The sequence below is a fragment of the Balaenoptera musculus genome, chromosome 17 (genome assembly GCF_009873245.2).
Source record: "Balaenoptera musculus isolate JJ_BM4_2016_0621 chromosome 17, mBalMus1.pri.v3, whole genome shotgun sequence".
NCBI classification, from domain to species: domain Eukaryota; kingdom Metazoa; phylum Chordata; class Mammalia; order Artiodactyla; family Balaenopteridae; genus Balaenoptera; species Balaenoptera musculus.
In genome coordinates, this window is record NC_045801.1 from 14936841 (window position 1) to 14953520 (window position 16680).

General features: G+C 38.5%; 1 protein-coding gene across 2 annotated transcripts in view; it reads left to right on the forward strand.

The window, feature by feature from the left end:
* WASHC5 (WASH complex subunit 5) overlaps window positions 1–16680 on the forward strand; it is a 55109-nt gene that overhangs the window by 20919 nt on the left and 17510 nt on the right. For both annotated transcript variants that reach the window (XM_036830291.1, XM_036830293.1), the window contains 10 exons: window positions 64–191; window positions 1302–1431; window positions 5402–5514; window positions 7032–7198; window positions 7276–7351; window positions 8767–8877; window positions 9840–9980; window positions 11033–11113; window positions 14629–14730; window positions 15798–15977. In XM_036830291.1, coding sequence (XP_036686186.1) covers window positions 64–191; window positions 1302–1431; window positions 5402–5514; window positions 7032–7198; window positions 7276–7351; window positions 8767–8877; window positions 9840–9980; window positions 11033–11113; window positions 14629–14730; window positions 15798–15977 — 1229 coding nt within the window. The remainder of the gene's footprint in view (window positions 1–63; window positions 192–1301; window positions 1432–5401; window positions 5515–7031; window positions 7199–7275; window positions 7352–8766; window positions 8878–9839; window positions 9981–11032; window positions 11114–14628; window positions 14731–15797; window positions 15978–16680) is intronic.

Here is a 16680-nt window from a genome sequence, read left to right on the forward strand (position 1 = left end):
TTATTTATTATAGATATTTTCTACACATTTAATAAATTGGAAACTCTTTTCTCCCATGTCTAGCCTGTGACCCAAACAACAAACGCCTTCGTCAAATCAAGGACCAGATTCTAACAGACTCTAGGTACAATCCCAAGATCCTCTTTCAATTGCTGTTGGATACTGCACAATTTGAGTTTATACTCAAAGAGGTAAAAATATTGAATGAATGATCACCAAAGTCTTAGTTTTTTTATGCTTAAAATTTTTTTTTAAAGATTAGGGTTTTGTAGCTGTGCCTCTGATTCAGGCTACAGATTCTAGCTGTCTGAGATCATTCTTACAGGAAAAGGACAGGATTAAACAACAAGCATTTAGTGCCTACTGTCATTAGGGATACAGTGATAGAAAAAATGCACCAGATGGTGACAGTTACAGTCTAATGAGGCATGCGGACAGTAATCAGAGAATTACACAAATGAAAATGAATAAAAACAGGTATACGCTGTATAGGAGAGGAGCATAGTTCTCTGGGTACCTAAAATAAAGGGTCCTGTCCTAGCTTTGACGACTTCCCTGAGAAGAGAAGCAAGAGTTTCAGAAGGGAGCTGAGGAAGGAACCTGTCAGAGTTAGCTAAGACAAAGATGGGGGAGCATGATGGAGAACATTCCAGCGAGAGGACAGAATATGTCTAAGTCCTCTTGGGTAGGGAAGAGCCTGGCCAGTTCAAGGATCTGAAAGCCCAGTTGGCTGCAGGGTAGAGAATGCAAGAGAAAGGTGGTAGGAAGTAAGGTTGACAGATGGGCAGCCTGCGCTGGGCCTTGCAGGGTGTTTGTCTTCATCTTAAAAGCCATGAGAACCTATTGAAAAGGGCCTAAGTAGGGTGGTAGTTTGCATTTTAACAAGGTTGACCTAAGGACCTTGAGGATTTGAGTTCAGTCAAGGAAATTCTGGGCTTGGTCTTACTCCTAAAAAAGCCTCTATGGACATAATAAAAATCACAGATGCCTGGGAATGTCCAGGTTCTGTAAAAGTAACTTTGGGGGTTTGGATCAGGTGGCCTCAGGAACTAGCCCCAGACATTAATGCCAGTTCAGAACCAACACTCGCCTTGCCTCAGTTGGTCTGAGAGCCACTGTCTTAGAGATGGTCTAGCTTTTGCCCCCCAATTTGTATAAAGTAGTAATGCTTAAGAGGTGGCATCAGACTGATGTTAGGCACCTATTTTTATAATAAATTGGGTTTCGCGCAGGCTTTCTTAGTAAACTGCCTAAGCTGGATTTTCTCTTAAATCAGTAAATCTCTTCTGTCTCTTCAACAGATGTTCAAGCAAATGCTTTCAGAAAAGCAGGCCAAATGGGAATATTACAAGAAGGAGGGCTCAGAGCGGATGACGGAGCTTGCTGATGTCTTTTCAGGAGTGAAACCCCTAACCAGAGTGGAGAAAAATGGTAATTGCTGAAGAGGAATTGTTGGTGTGTTTTAAAAGTATACACAGATTATTAGAAACCAGCAGAGTAAAAAGTCATTACCGTGTCCTCATTGTATGCTGGGATGTTGCTAATGAAGATCAGAAGTTTAGTTTTGTCTGCTCTAGCCTTGTGCTCCCTTGGGCAATCTCATATTCTCTCTGGACTTCAGGTTTCTTATCTTTGAAGTAGGAGGTTGGGCTAAATCATGGGTTCTTGTACTCCGGTTCGTAAATACAATAGTATTTTATAGTCATATCCTCCCCCCACCGCCATAGTATGCAAAACTGGTGTGTCATTAGTGTGTAATTTTATGTGCATGGGGACGGGGGCATAACTTTCATGATCTTCTCAGAAGGATACTTCACCCAAGAATATTAATGACTGCTAACATAAATGATATCTAAGAGTCTTGTGTTCCAGTCCTATTTGGTTCTTCTTCACTGGTGCATCTGCCATCTAGTGGCACAAGAGGGGACCTGCAGACTGTTTTGAAACAACATAGCTCAAGTTTTACTTTAACAATTTTAATCTTGCTACTTTTAGGAAATTTTATCTATGGGAAAATTGTGGTATCACTTAAAATTTTTGAAGGATCCTGTTCTATAGATAGGATCCTTTCAAATTGCCCCTGAAAGACCATTCTGAATTTTAAGATGACAAATAAAACTATTTTTTTTTTGATGCTTAATATTTGTTTTAACTGTCAAATTTATTTCCGATAAAGTTAATTATACAGTAGAATTGATGAATAATATAGCTTTTTATTTAAAAAAGCTTCACTATTGTTAATCAATACAAGCTTATGACTATTGTATTTGATTTATTTGTTGCTGGTCAAAAAATATTTCCAAATTACATTAATATTCCTATTGGAAAAACTAGAGCAGTTTCTAATGGTGTGATACAAATTGACAACATGTTTTGCAGGTCAACATATTGTATCTAAAAAACAAAGAACCACCAGGACCAATCTAACCAGATTAGTTGTCTAATCAGACACATTAATCTGTATTCTAGTCTCTTTTAAGTTCTTATAAATACCAGCAATGTTTCAAAGGTTATTCAAAACAATATCTTATACTTTTTTGGCTCTATAGCATATTTCAGTTAGGAAGTACTTTCACAGATATTTCTCATTTGATCCTTACAGTCCTGTGAGATAAACATCTTTATTATTTTATAATCACTTGCCGAGGGTAACAAAGGTCCAGAGCCTGTATCTCACTCATTACCTCATGTGTTCTTTCAGCTACTCCGTAGCTGTCCCTCGGTCCTACAAAAAATCTTTAAAATTATAGCTAGTTCTTTATGTCAATTCTTAAAATAACTTAGATTATAAGCCCGTAAATGCTTTTATTAAAGTGAAATCATTCCATTGATAAAACAAAAAACCTTTACATGCCCTCGGACAGAAACGAAGACCCAACACAGCCATAAATAAATAAATCAATACAATTTAAAAAAAAAAAAACCTTTACAGAATCAACTTGGTGAGGTGAAAATAGCGAAGCCTTTGACGGTTTGCACGTCCTGGCTCTTCCATTTAGTAACTGTGTCACGCAGCAGAGGGTTCTTAATATCTTTGGGCATCAGCTTCCTCATCTGAGAAATGGCTTTTAATTCCTACTCCATAGATTTTTGTGAAAATTAAATGAGACTAAGCTTAAAACTTGGCCTGATTCACTGAGGGTCCTCAGAGCATGTTAATGGCCTTCCCCATCTCTGCCTTGAGAAATGCCTGGCTGGTTTGTGAGCGCAAATGGCGCCACCTAATCCATTCAGACTCCCCACAACTCACCACTCACACTTCACTCTCCTGCATGTTGGTCCCTCTTTGCCCTCCAAGACACGCCATTGTCATTTTGCCCCAAAGCCTCTGCTCATGTCTGTCTGTTCGTCTAGGGACAGATTTTCCCTCTCCCTCCCTCTGCCTGTCCAGACCTCTACCCATCCTCTTAACTCTGTGTCACATCCTTCAGTTCCTTCCTGACTCCTCCCCACCTGCACTACCATCTTTGCACACATCAGTTTACAACATTTATTGGGTGGGCCAAAAGGTTTGTTCAGTTTTTTCCATAAGGTGGCTCTAGTAGCACTTAGTTGTCTTTAACTTCATTCGAAACAATTTTGTTAGATTGTATGTGACACCTGTCACATCAGCATGCATTTAAAAAAAACTTATAAAAATTGATGAATTTTTGAATAGCCATTTTAATATTGAAGATGGAAGAAAAAAAGCAACATTTTCGGCATATTATGTTTCAAGAAAGGTAAAAAACGCAACTGAAACACACAAAAAGATTTGTGCAGTTATGGAGAAGGTACTGTGACTGATCGAATGTGTCAAAAGTGGTTTGCGAAGTTTCGTGCTGGGGATTTCTCTCTGGAAGATGCTCCACAGTCAGGTAGACCGGTTGAATTCGATAGCAGTCAAATTGAAACAATAATTGAGAACAATCAACGTTTTACCACATGGGAGATAGCCGACATACTCAAAATATCCAAATCAAGAGTTGAAAGTCTGGGCTTCCCTGGTGGCGCAGTGGTTAAGAATCCACCTGCCAATGCAGGGGACATGGGTTCGAGCCCTGGTCCGGGAAGATCCCACATGCCGTGGAGCAACTAAGCCTGTGCGCCACAACTGCTGAGCCTGCACTCTAGAGCCCCCTAGCCACAACTGCTGAGCCCGTGTGCCACAACTACTGAAGCCCGTGCTCCTAGAGCCCATGCTCTGCAACAAGAGAAGCCACGGCAATGAGAAGCCCGTGCACCACAACGAAGAGTAGCCCCCGCTCACCGCAACTAGAGAAAGCCCACGCACAGCAACGAAGACTCAAGGCAGCCAAAAATAAATAAAATAAATCAATTAAAAAAAAAAAGTTGAAAGTCATTTGCACCAGCTCGGTTATGTGAATCGCTTTGATGTTTGGGTTCCACATAAGTGAAGCAAAAAAAACCTTCTTGACCGTATTTCCACGTACGATTCTCTACTGAAACGTAATGAAAACGTTCCGTTTCTAAAACAAATTGTGATGGGCAATGAAAAATGGATACCGTATAATAATGTGGAACGGAAGAGATCGTGGGGCAAGCGAAATGAACCACCACCAACCACACCAAAGGCCGGTCTTCATCCAAAGAAGGTGATGTTGTGTATACGGTGGGATTGGAAGGGAGTCTTCTATTATGAGCTCCTTCTGGAAAACCAAATGATTAATGCCAACAAGTACTGCTCCCAATTAGACTAACTGAAAGTGGCACTCAATGAAAAGCGTCCAGAATTAGTCAACAGAAAGCGCATAATCTTCCATCAGGATAACTCAAGACCACATGTTTCTTTGATGACCAGGCAAAAACTTACAGCTTGGCTGGGAAGTTCTGATTCATCTGCTGTATTCACCTGGCATTGCACCTTTGGATTTCCCTTTATTTCGGTCTTCACAAAATTCTCTTAATGGAAAAAATTTCAGTTCCTTGGAAGACTGTAAAAGGCACCTGGAACAGTTCTTTGCTCAAAACCATAAAAAGTTCTGGGAAGATGGAATTATGAAGTTGCCTGAAAATTGGCAGAAAGTAGTGGAACAAAAGTGTGATTACTTTGTTCAATAAAGTTCTTGGTGAAAATGAAAAATGCGTCTTTTATTTTTACTTAAAAAACCAAAGGCACGTTTTGGCCCACCCAAAACTTGGGCGTTTAACCCTTTTCTGCCAGGTGTTATAAACTAAGCTATTTATATAGAAAGTTTCATCTCTTCTACTAGGTCACATGCCGGAGGCATTTTTGTTATTGTTTGGAAAATTCCTAAGACCAATGTTAGGTACATAGTAAAAGCTCTGTGACTAAGAGCTAGATTTGTAAAGGATTACTTAATTAAATTCAAAGCCACCACTGCAGGAATTCTGGGATTTCAGTAGAAATTTCAGTCTTTTCTTGTTTCTGTATTAATAGAAAATCTTCAAGCTTGGTTCAGAGAGATCTCAAAACAAATATTGTCTTTAAATTATGATGATTCTACTGCTGCGGGCAGAAAAACTGTGCAACTAATACAGGCTTTGGAAGAGGTAAGGAAAGTCTTTTTAAATGACAGTTCTCGGATCATGAATCATACTTTTTGACCTACCCAGCAGTCTGCTGGAAATATATTTAAGAGAATATTTTATCAGAAGCAAAAGCAATATAAATTAATGTGTTCACTGTAATATTATATACAGTGCCCTAAAATTGAGAAAATAATTAAATGACAATAATAAAGAGAATGGTAGTAAAAATTATGATACATCAATTTGCGGGAACATGCAGTCTTAGAAAAAAAATTATGAAGACAGTATAGAAACATTGGGAAAACTGTGGTAAGGAGGTAAAAGCAAAAACAAAATTACATTGTATGCGCTACTTTTAGGTTTGTAAAAAGCGTGTGCCTTGGGGAGAAAACCTGGAAAGGGATGGATACACAAAAATGAGAATAGTTGTATAACGATCATATGCTTTAAAGTGATGTATTTTTTCTGAAAAAAAGTTTTCTTTTATCTTCTTAAAAATTATTGTACAAAAAAAAGGAATTATACCTCCACACTCCTTTTTTTTATAATATCCTTTTTTTCATTTTTTATTTTTTAAATTTTGACCACACCACGCGGCTTGCGGGATCTCAGTTCGCCGACCTGGGATTGAACCCAGGCCATGGCAGTAAAAGGGCCAAATCCTAAAGACTAGACCACCAGGGAATTCCTATACCTCCACACTCTTAAAAGTTTAATTGTATGTTTAACCAGGAAAATAAAAGCATCAGAACAATAAACATATATATTATATGAAACATCATCCATCCTCATCTGGAACCCTTTCCAATTGATATAAGTGTACATTAATACTTTTTTCACTTGCAAGACTTTCTTATAGGCTCTTTCTTATTTTTGCAAGGATTTTAGGATGGCCACTATTATAGCAACACAGTATAATGCTCCATTGTTAGCATGCCAGTTTCCCTATATATTCCAGAACAATTGCTCACTTGTGCTATTTCTATTTTGGTTGTTTTTTGGATTTTCTATTCTATAGTATCACCATAAGCAACTTTGTAAATCTCTGATACTTTTTCTCTTTTGCATTATTTCTTTTGGCATATAGCCCAGGCTCCTTGAATTATATACTTAAAATGTCAAAACGCTGTGGAATCATTATTTTGTTTTAAAGAGCCCATCAAAAGAACTTAAAAATGTGCAAGTGCCAGCACCTTGGTTGTGATGTGACTTATTTTGTTTTTTAACAATCCTGCAAATCTTCAGAATTAGAAGGATTTTCCAATACATGTTTATTGATACTGAAATGGAAAATGGGAGTATTCGCTTATTACGTCATACATGTACAGGATAAGAAATAGTGGAACATTTTCTAATCTCAGAAATTATGCATTGTTTTCTGACTTGGCTTATACGTTTCTGAAATTATAATTTGAAATTAAAATTTTGCCAAGACATTCTTAGTAAGTAGTGTGCTTTATTGGAAGTGTTTTCAAGGAAAAGTGAACACTATACAGGCCATTCAGAATTTTAAAATCCAGTGTGTTTATGTAACTCAGGTTCAAGAATTTCACCAGTTGGAATCAAATCTGCAAGTGTGTCAATTTCTTGCTGATACTCGCAAGTTTCTCCACCAAATGATCCGAACCATTAACATTAAAGAGGAGGTCCTGATCACAATGCAGATCGTTGGGGACCTTTCTTTTGCTTGGCAGTTAATTGACAGGTAATGTGGACAGCCTGGCATTTGTCCTCAATGAAGGCCATTATGAATGTTTCCTTACCATTTATCTCTTTTTACAGTTTCACATCTATCATGCAAGAGAGCATAAGGGTAAACCCATCCATGGTCACGAAACTCAGAGCTACATTCCTAAAGGTAAGCAGATAACAGTAAGATTGCATTCTCAGTTACTAGGGAAGAGTTGGCCTTCATTATTACCTCATTCATTAATTCAGTTCAAGATTTCACCCTTTTAGAAAGTTGGTTAATTTAAGTATTTTTATAGACTGAAAATTGTTAGCAAGTTTTTCATGAGAGCATAGTTGCAAAAGATGCCGGAAATAAAGTTTGAATTAATAATAGAAGTTGGAGTGTCTTAGAGAAAATTGTTTTTAAATGAAGAAATAGATGTTTTTAAAGTTTTACAGGATACTAAAAATGTGTGTCCTATGGGTCCTTCATTCCCTAGACATGAATAAAATCCTTTTACTTATGCATTTAAAAAAAATTCTTGTTGAGCCTCTGCTACAGTCTAGGATCTCCTCTAAAGGTTAGGGAATAATGTTAAACAACACAGGCATAGATTGGCCCTTCTCTCAAGGTAATTTCATTTCGTGATAAATGAACAAATAATTTACTCAATGTCTTCTGATGGAATTACCATATATGTCAATTCTGAGGTGCACTTTCATATTTTAACATCTCTGTAATTGGGATGTGTTGTATAATTGATGGCATATCATAGTTTAGTTGTCAGCATGTTTTTTCTTTTTGAGCAGTGCATAAAATAATGGCACTTCTTACAAGCCATGTCATCTTAGATTAGACTCAATATGGTAGTCCATCAATCAGAATGTCTGATTTCCATAGAGGAGTAGCTGCCTTCTGTAGCTCAGTGGCTCACATTTGAGCATGCAGGAGAATCACCTGGAAGGTTTGTCACAGCCCAGATTGCTGGGCCCCAGCCCCGGCGTTTCTGACTAAGTGAATCTGCGCGGGGCAGAGAATCAGCATCTCTGACAAGGTTTCAGGCGATGCTGTTGCTGCTGGTCCAGGGACCACAGTCTGAGAACCACTGCCGTAGCAGATGACTCTCATTTTAAAAACTGTATCTTGTCAGAGACTATGAATGACACTGATGAAGTTCAGTAGTTGTTGCTCTTTTGGGCAAAGCCCAAGAGTTTTGTTGTATGTTACTATTTCTGGAAAAAGATTTCTAGGACTTTTTTTTTTTTTTTAATTTATTTTATTTTATTTATGGCTGTGTTGGGTCTTCGTTTCTGTGCGAGGGCTTTCTCCAGTTGCGGCGAGCGGGGGCCACTCTTCATCACGGTGCGCGGGCCTCTCACTATCGCGGCCTCTCTTGTTGTGGAGCACAGGCTCCAGACGCGCAGGCTCAGTAGTTGTGGCTCACGGGCCCAGTTGCTCCGCGGCGTGTGGGATCTTCCCAGACCAGGGCTCGAACCCCTGTCCCCTGCACTGGCAGGCAGATTCTCAACCACTGCGCCACCAGGGAAGCCCTCTAGGACTTTTTGAAACAGAGAAACAGATATATCTTATTTTCCTTCCAGCTTGCCTCTGCCCTTGACCTGCCCCTTCTCCGTATTAATCAAGCAAATAGCCCTGACCTTCTCAGTGTATCTCAATATTATTCTGGCGAATTGGTGTCCTATGTGAGAAAGGTAAGAAATGCATCAAGGTGATGTTTATTTTAATGGCAAACTGACTGCTGTTTTAAATACAAACGATGTGCTTGGGACCCTGAAAAAAGTACATCTGTGTTCCTTTCCCTTATCCTTTTATTTTTTTAATTGAAGTGTAGTTAATTTACAATGTTGTGTTAGCCTCAGGTGTACAGGAAAGTGCTTCAGTTTTACATATTTATAGGTTATTTCAAGACATTGAATATAGTTCCCTGCAGCAGGTCCTTGTTATTTATCTATTTTATACATAATAGTGTTGTATACCTTTCCCTTATTCTTAATTTAATTCCAGAAATTTGCAGTACCTGAAAATAAACTTATTCTTACCGGTACTGTGGGTGTGCAGCCGTGTTTTTACTTTCAAAGAACGTTCATACCTATTTTTTAAATGCTGATGGTATTAACCCCCATTTTATAGGTGTAGAGATTGAGAAACAGAGATCTTGGTGACTTCTTCAAAGTCATAGTTGGTAAAAGAGCCAGATCTAGATCCAGCACATTCTAGTTGGAACTTAATCAAAGTTTTCAGGAGCATTTTGGTCCTTGTTTCAACAACTTATGGTGTAGCATAGAGCCAGACAGGCCTGGATTCAAAATTTTCCCATGTCACATACTAGCTGAGGGCTCTACAGCCATGTCACTTAATAACGTCTCTGAACCTCAGCCTTTTAGAAATTTGTAATGTGGAAATGATACATCTTCTGCATCATTTCTATGAGAATTAGCTCTCTATCCTGTGAGCAGTTAATGTTTGAAGGAAAGTAGCCCTGTGCCTGAGAGCAGTTGTTAAAATAGCTCTTGTGAGGCCCTTAGCATCCCTTCCTGCAGACGAAGGGCTGTTCGTAGACATGGGCACCGTGCTTACTGTCACCATACCATTTACCAGCTAAGAAATAAAATAGAGGTTCATTTGTTTTTTCCTCTTTTCCCTTTCATTAAAGGTTTTGCAGATCATTCCGGAAAGCATGTTTACTTCCCTTCTAAAGATCATAAAGCTTCAGACGCACGATATCATTGAAGTGCCGACGCGGCTGGACAAAGACAAGCTGAGGGACTATGCCCAGCTCGGCCCACGATACGAGGTGCTGTGTCCCTTTGACGTCTGCCTTTTGATGTTTAAACCCCAAAACCACGAAATAGCACAGCTCTGTGTCACCTGCCATATCCCCAGGACCACCGGATCAATTCTGATTTATTGATATTTTTCCACACTCTCAACAATAACCAGGTTTTGCCATTTCAGTGCAATTATACCTTCATTGGTTAACTTGTCCTGGTGTCATTCACGGCCTCGCCTGCCAGAATGTTCTCAGAGGGAGTAGAGCTCAGCGGGTTACTTTTCTTTTGAATAGTCTCAGCACATCAACCTTTTTTCTCTTTGGGCTACATTGCCTAGACTTTTCCCATTCAAGTTCCTGCTTTGTACACAAAATCAGTGGTTCAAAATGATCCATATTCCATGAACCACTTCCTGCAGCCAGACTTTTAAGGCCACTCCACAATTAAGCAGCCTTAGAAATTGTTCTTCCCAAAACACCTCTGCTTTTCTTTTTCCCTGAACTTAAAGATGTGAAAAATAAAATCAAGTGAAATTTGAAAATGTGATAACAAGCATCAGTTTCATATCCTCTGACACAACTCCAAACGTTACATCAGGAATTGAGATTGTCAAGCTCAGAATTTCTACATTGATTCTAACTCAAAAGTATAGCCTCAGTCAACCTTACCAGTGTCTCCTGGTGTTGTTTGAAAAGAATGTAGATGCCAGCAGAAGGAGATTACCTTCTCAGAATCTCCTTGAGCCTTTTCTTTCTGGAAGGGATCATCCGTATCACTGAGTCCTGCTTTCATCTTATGCATGAAATGCTGAGGCCCAAAGAAGGGGAAATGATTGGTCAAAGGGTAAAGAACGATTTAACATCTTCTGACTCAGTCACCCAGTATGTCTAACAGTGGTCAACACCGCAGAACCTCATTTCTGACCAGGACGTGTATACACAGGTGTCCTAAAGCTGCACGCTTGTTCTCTTGTCTTTGCCCATTCCAGAACTGTTAGTCAATTATTTTAGCTTCCCATAGAAGTGATGGGTCGTTTATGAGAAGTACTTCATTAACCTCTTTTTCTTTGTTAAAGGTTGCCAAGCTTACTCATGCTATTTCCATTTTTACTGAAGGCATCTTAATGATGAAAACAACTTTGGTCGGCATCATCAAGGTAATGGTCTTAATGCTGGCCTTTGTGGCCCTGTAGTAAGAGTCTTTGTCCTTTGGATTATTGCAGAATTTATCCTGTGGGGCAGTGTTACCATCTTATGCCTCTCGCTGTTTCACATGCAGCTTTCACATCTTCACTTTACTCATTTATTGACAGAGGAAGAGACAGCATTATAATCCTTATTTTTCATAACACCCAGGAGTTCCTTAACTCTAATAAAAATATGTTTTATTGAATTTTTGTAATAACAAAGAAAACAAAATAGTTCAATTCCCTTAGGCAAAGTAGCTCGCTCAGTCACTGTTTCTCCCCTCCCTGCCTGCAACCTTTCTTTCTTTTTAGTATTTTTATACCGCACCCCAGGTGCAGAGAGCTGAGATCATTGTACCCCTCTGACCACAGGCCATTGCCATCACTGATGAATGCAAGCTACTCTCTTATTTTTTTTCTTTCTCTTCTCCTGGATGCCCACGCCCATCCCCATGCCCCATAGCATCCACTCTATATGTTTGATTTCTGTCCATAAATATGCAAGTATCCTTATTTTTAGCAAGTGGTGTTATTTTATGTATGCACATGGTTTTGATTTATCTAAATTATATTCTTCTCTAAGTCTCATTCTTTTTACAACTTTTCTCACTAGTTACTGCTTTGAAATTAATTTATGTTGCTGTGGATCTGGTAGTTGGTTACTTCTTACTGCTGCAGAGAATTCCACATTTTACTTAACTGTTCCCCAGGGCACAGACACCTATGCCACTCATTTTCACACCTGTGCTTCCTGTTATCATAAACAGTGTCAAGATGAGCATCTCTGAACATGTTCCTAGCACAGACCTGTGTAAGAATTGCTCTGAAATCTGCTTGCCCAGGAGTGGGTCACTGAGTCTTAGGGCACATTTGTACTTAATTTGTCTCAGTAATGCCAGAGTGCCTCCTCACATGACTTGTTTCCTGTGTATCTTCCCCCATTTTTGCCAATACTTGCCATTATCCACTTTCTAATTTTTGTTCTCCAAAGGGGTCTAAGGTGGTATCTCATTGCTGTTTTAATTTGTAATCCTAAAATGACTAGTGATGTGCCCACTCACACAGTTCATGGTGCTTTTGTTTATTTTTCCATTTGTCTGATATCAGCAAAATCTTAACATTTCTGATTTTTAAAAAAATTTTCATCAATATAACATTTGTGTTAATGAAATCCAAGAAAATATAGGAAATGAACCTAAATAGAAACAGAACTTTACCATGTGGTTTCTGAAAATGTGTTAAAGAAATACCATTGTAGCCCTGGAATATTAATAGAATCTATTGAACATGCTTTAGGCCTGGTGCCAGTTTAATTCAGTTGATATTCAGAGAGTACACACACAGGTTATCCCTCCTAACTCATCCTTAAATGATGATACATCCTAGGACCAGGTTAGTCTTAAATGCAGAGTGACCAGTAGGATATAATAAAACCTAGTAACTAGCAATAATCATCAAAGAAAGGATTGCTTAAGAAAAATGTAAATCTTTTGCCAGAATCTTTCAGATAATAAAAGCAGAGGGAATATCATCTTGACCTCATTCAAACTTAGTAAACTGTCTCTGCCAGTTTAACAACTCAGGGCTTTTTGTGGGATCCTGTGGCTTTCACTAATCTTTAACCTTTGAATGTTGAGGATCTATTTCAAACCCTTACAAAGAGTTTAAATCCACTTTAGTTAATATGACTTAAAATAAGTGAGATATACACAGGGATATACATATAATGTTCATTGTTAGATGTAGCCAAAAAAATAGAAATAACCTAGACATTTTATGAGTAAGAGAATGGCTAAATATATCATGGTTCATTCATACTGTGGATTGCTTTGCTGCCATTCAAAAGTAACTTGCCACTAGGAGATTTCCAAAACGTAAAGTGAAAAAAGCAATTGCAGAACAGTGTGTGTATGTATATGTATGTATTATGATCCCATATAGTTTTTTTAATTAAATATATTTAAGGACAAATACGTATATAAATTAATAGAGGAAGGTCTGGAGGATCCATATGAAAACTACTAACTGTTGTTAACCACAGGGGGTGTGGACAGAACTGTGAGGAAGGGGCTGTGTGAAGGGGTCTTTCCCTTCCCTGGGAGCACTCCACAGATTGGTGGAAGTCTAGGAAGAATTGGGTAGAGCCATTTAAGACCGTGAGATTCATAAAACATTTAACTCTTTTCCACTAAATCTGTTTTTATAAGGAATATTTCTTTGGAAACTTCATGTTACTTCTTTGATTTTGTTCTCATTGACTATGTTTATTTATAATTTACCTTTCTCTTGTAAAATAGAGCACAGATGCTGAAAACTACAGAAACGATTATGTAGCTTGATTGGTTGTTATAAGGTAAAGACCACTCATTCTCACAACCGCTCAAGCCCAGAGATATAATTCAGCCAGCTCCCACCACAGGATCCTCCTCATGGGCCTTGACCTAATCCCAGTCTCTCTGTTTAGTTTTATTATCCAAAAATAAATTTCTAGACACTCTAGTTCAGACTTGCCATTCAAAAAATATACGTCTTTTAAGGCTGATTTACTCCTCAGATTTCTCCCTCATTCCTTTCTTTCCTTACAATTTGTCTATTGAAGAACCCAAGGCCTTTGACCTGTTATTTCTACACAGTCTGGCTCTTACTGATTGCATGGTCACGCTGCAGTCCAACAGGTTCCTCTGGCTTTTGTATTTTCAGCAACTTTTTCATTCCAATTATCTTCCTTGAAATTTAAATATCATCAAACCCAGATGGAACACATCAATTGTCTTTATAACTTTTAAAATAATAGCTCTTGACAAATTTAAAAGTAAAAGAAACAAGTCTCAGGGAATTCAAAGGAGTGTGTTAAAACTATTTGATGTTTTATGGATTTGACAGGAGGCTGTTTTTTAGGGAATAACAAAAGCTTTCTCATTACAGAAAAAAAGAATCAGCAAAATAAGCTGTGTAGCTAGATAGCAGAGTTGCTTTCCTATTTCATCTCCCTAATTACAAACAGCATCCCAAGAATGCCGAAAGAAAAGAGAATTGTTAAATCTTCAGAGTGGTCCAACCCCAAACTTGATTTTGCTCATATGACTATAGATGCCCTTAGGTAACTTCCACGGGAGACATGTGCACTGAATTCAGATGCAGGCCCTTCAATCTACCACCTCCTCCTGGTGATGAGAAGAGGCACTTTTAACTTTTAATGAAATGATTAAAATGTGAGGCAGTTTAAAACTTTCCATACCCACCATCTTTGAAATGTCATGTTGTAAAATTATCATGAATTTTACTGAGGTAAACCAAGTCCTGCAGAGGTGACAGGTTTTAATAATTCTATCCAAGCTGCACAAAATCAAAAAAGAAATCCTAATTGTCAAGTAATGAGATAGGAAAGTGCTCCCCTACGGATTCTGGAAACTATCTTTCCTCCGGATTTCTTCAGGACTGAGCTATTCCTTCCTGGCATTTATTGCTTTTCGATTTGCACTTAGGTGGACCCAAAACAACTGCTGGAGGACGGAATAAGGAAGGAGCTGGTTAAGCGTGTGGCTTTTGCTCTTCATAGGGGATTGATCTTCAACCCTCGAGCCAAGGTACCAGATCACCAAAGTGGGTCTGTCCTTTCCCTCTACTCGGCTTGCAAAATGTTCTAGAACACCATTTTTAACTGTTATGAACAAGACCTTTCCTACCTTCTAACATATATCTACTATATCATGTTCAGTACAATCAATTGATATGCTTTTTGATCCTATATTATAATCCATTCATATTATAAGAAAATCCTTTTTAAAACCAGTCCTTTCCTTCACCTGTTGATCCCCAAGTTTAAGAATTAAACTGATGTTTATGATTCCGGGTTCCTTCTCATAGTGAAAAGAATTTGTTAAACCTAAAACAAGGCTTCCCTGGTGGCGCAGTGGTTGAGAATCTGCCTGCCAATGCAGGGGACATGGGTTCGAGCCCTGGTCTGGGAAGATCCCACATGCCGCGGAGCAACTGGGCCCGTGAGCCACAATTACTGAGCCTGCGCGTCTGGAGCCTGTGCTCTGCAACAAGAGAGGCCGCGATAATGAGAGGCCTGCGCACCGCGACGAAGAGTGGCCCCCGCTCGCCACAACTAGAGAAAGCCCTCGCACAGAAACGAAGACCCAACACAGCCAAAAATAAATTAATTAATTATTAATTAAAAAATACTTAAAAAAAAAAAAAAAAAAAACCTAAAACAGATTGGCACTATAAAGGCTGTAGTTTTTTCTTTTGCTTGATCTTTTTGGGAATGTGGTCATTTTTCTCAAGAGAAAAAGAATAGGCCTGAAATTTACATCTAGAGTGCTTTTCACGTCAGTAAATTCAATTTAAAATGTTTTAACTCTTAAGATTAGAGTCATCAAATGATATGAGAGAAATCACTGATATTCAGTTTTTATATATTCTTTTATATGAGGCTTTCTTTCCAAATGAATGAAATCTTTTCTTTGCTGGATGTCTGGCATAAATTACCATTCCTCCTAGATGAGGTAGGAAATGAGTATTTCCAGAGCTGTCCCAAACCGTCACTGCGGTCTCTCACTTGGGGTATCCTTTAAAGTCTAATGTAGGTATTAGGGGTTGACAGTCTATGCCAATATAATAGGTTTCTGTTTCTTATTTTGCACAGCCAAGTGAATTGATGCCAAAGCTGAAAGAGCTGGGAGCTACCATGGATGGGTTCCATCGTTCTTTTGAATACATTCAGGACTATGTCAACATTTACGGTCTGAAGATTTGGCAGGAAGAAGTATCTCGTATTATAAATTACAATGTGGAACAAGAGTGTAATAACTTCTTAAGAACAAAGGTATCTAAATAGATTTTAATATTCTTGACTCTATTTGTTACTTCTGACATGCCCCATACATGCCCCAAACCTCAGAAATGCCAACAACAAAGTTTATTTAAATAGTTACTAAAAATCAGTAACCACTACACAGTCACGAATACCTTCAGAGTACCTTCAGGAGCTGTGAGGGTCACAGAAAAGTTTATATGACACCTCACCTCTCAGAATTTACTGTCCTAAGGAGAAAGCAGACTTAATTAAATGGCTACAGAATGAAGCTGTCTGGTGTAGTTGTTACAACTTGAGTGATCAGGAGTTCCAAAGACTTAGGAGGTCAGCTGGGTTGATGAGAGTGTATACCTAAGAGCAGAATTGCTGGGTCATTTAGTAATTCTGCATTCAACTTATAAACCACCAAGCTGTTTCCCACAGTACCTGCACCATTTGTTCATTCCCACCAGTAGTGTCTGAGGGTTCTAGTTTTTCCACATCCTCGCCAACACTTGTTAATTTCCTTTTTTTAAAAAAATTATAGCCATCCCAGTGTGTGTAAATGGTATCTCGTTGCAGTTTTTATCTGCATTTCCCTCGTGACTAACGATGTTGAGCATCTTTTCATGTCTTTATTGACCATTTATATATCTTCTTTGGAGAAATGTCTACTCGTCCTTTGCCTATTTTTTTATTGGGTTATTTGAGCACCAAATTCTTAAGTGTCACA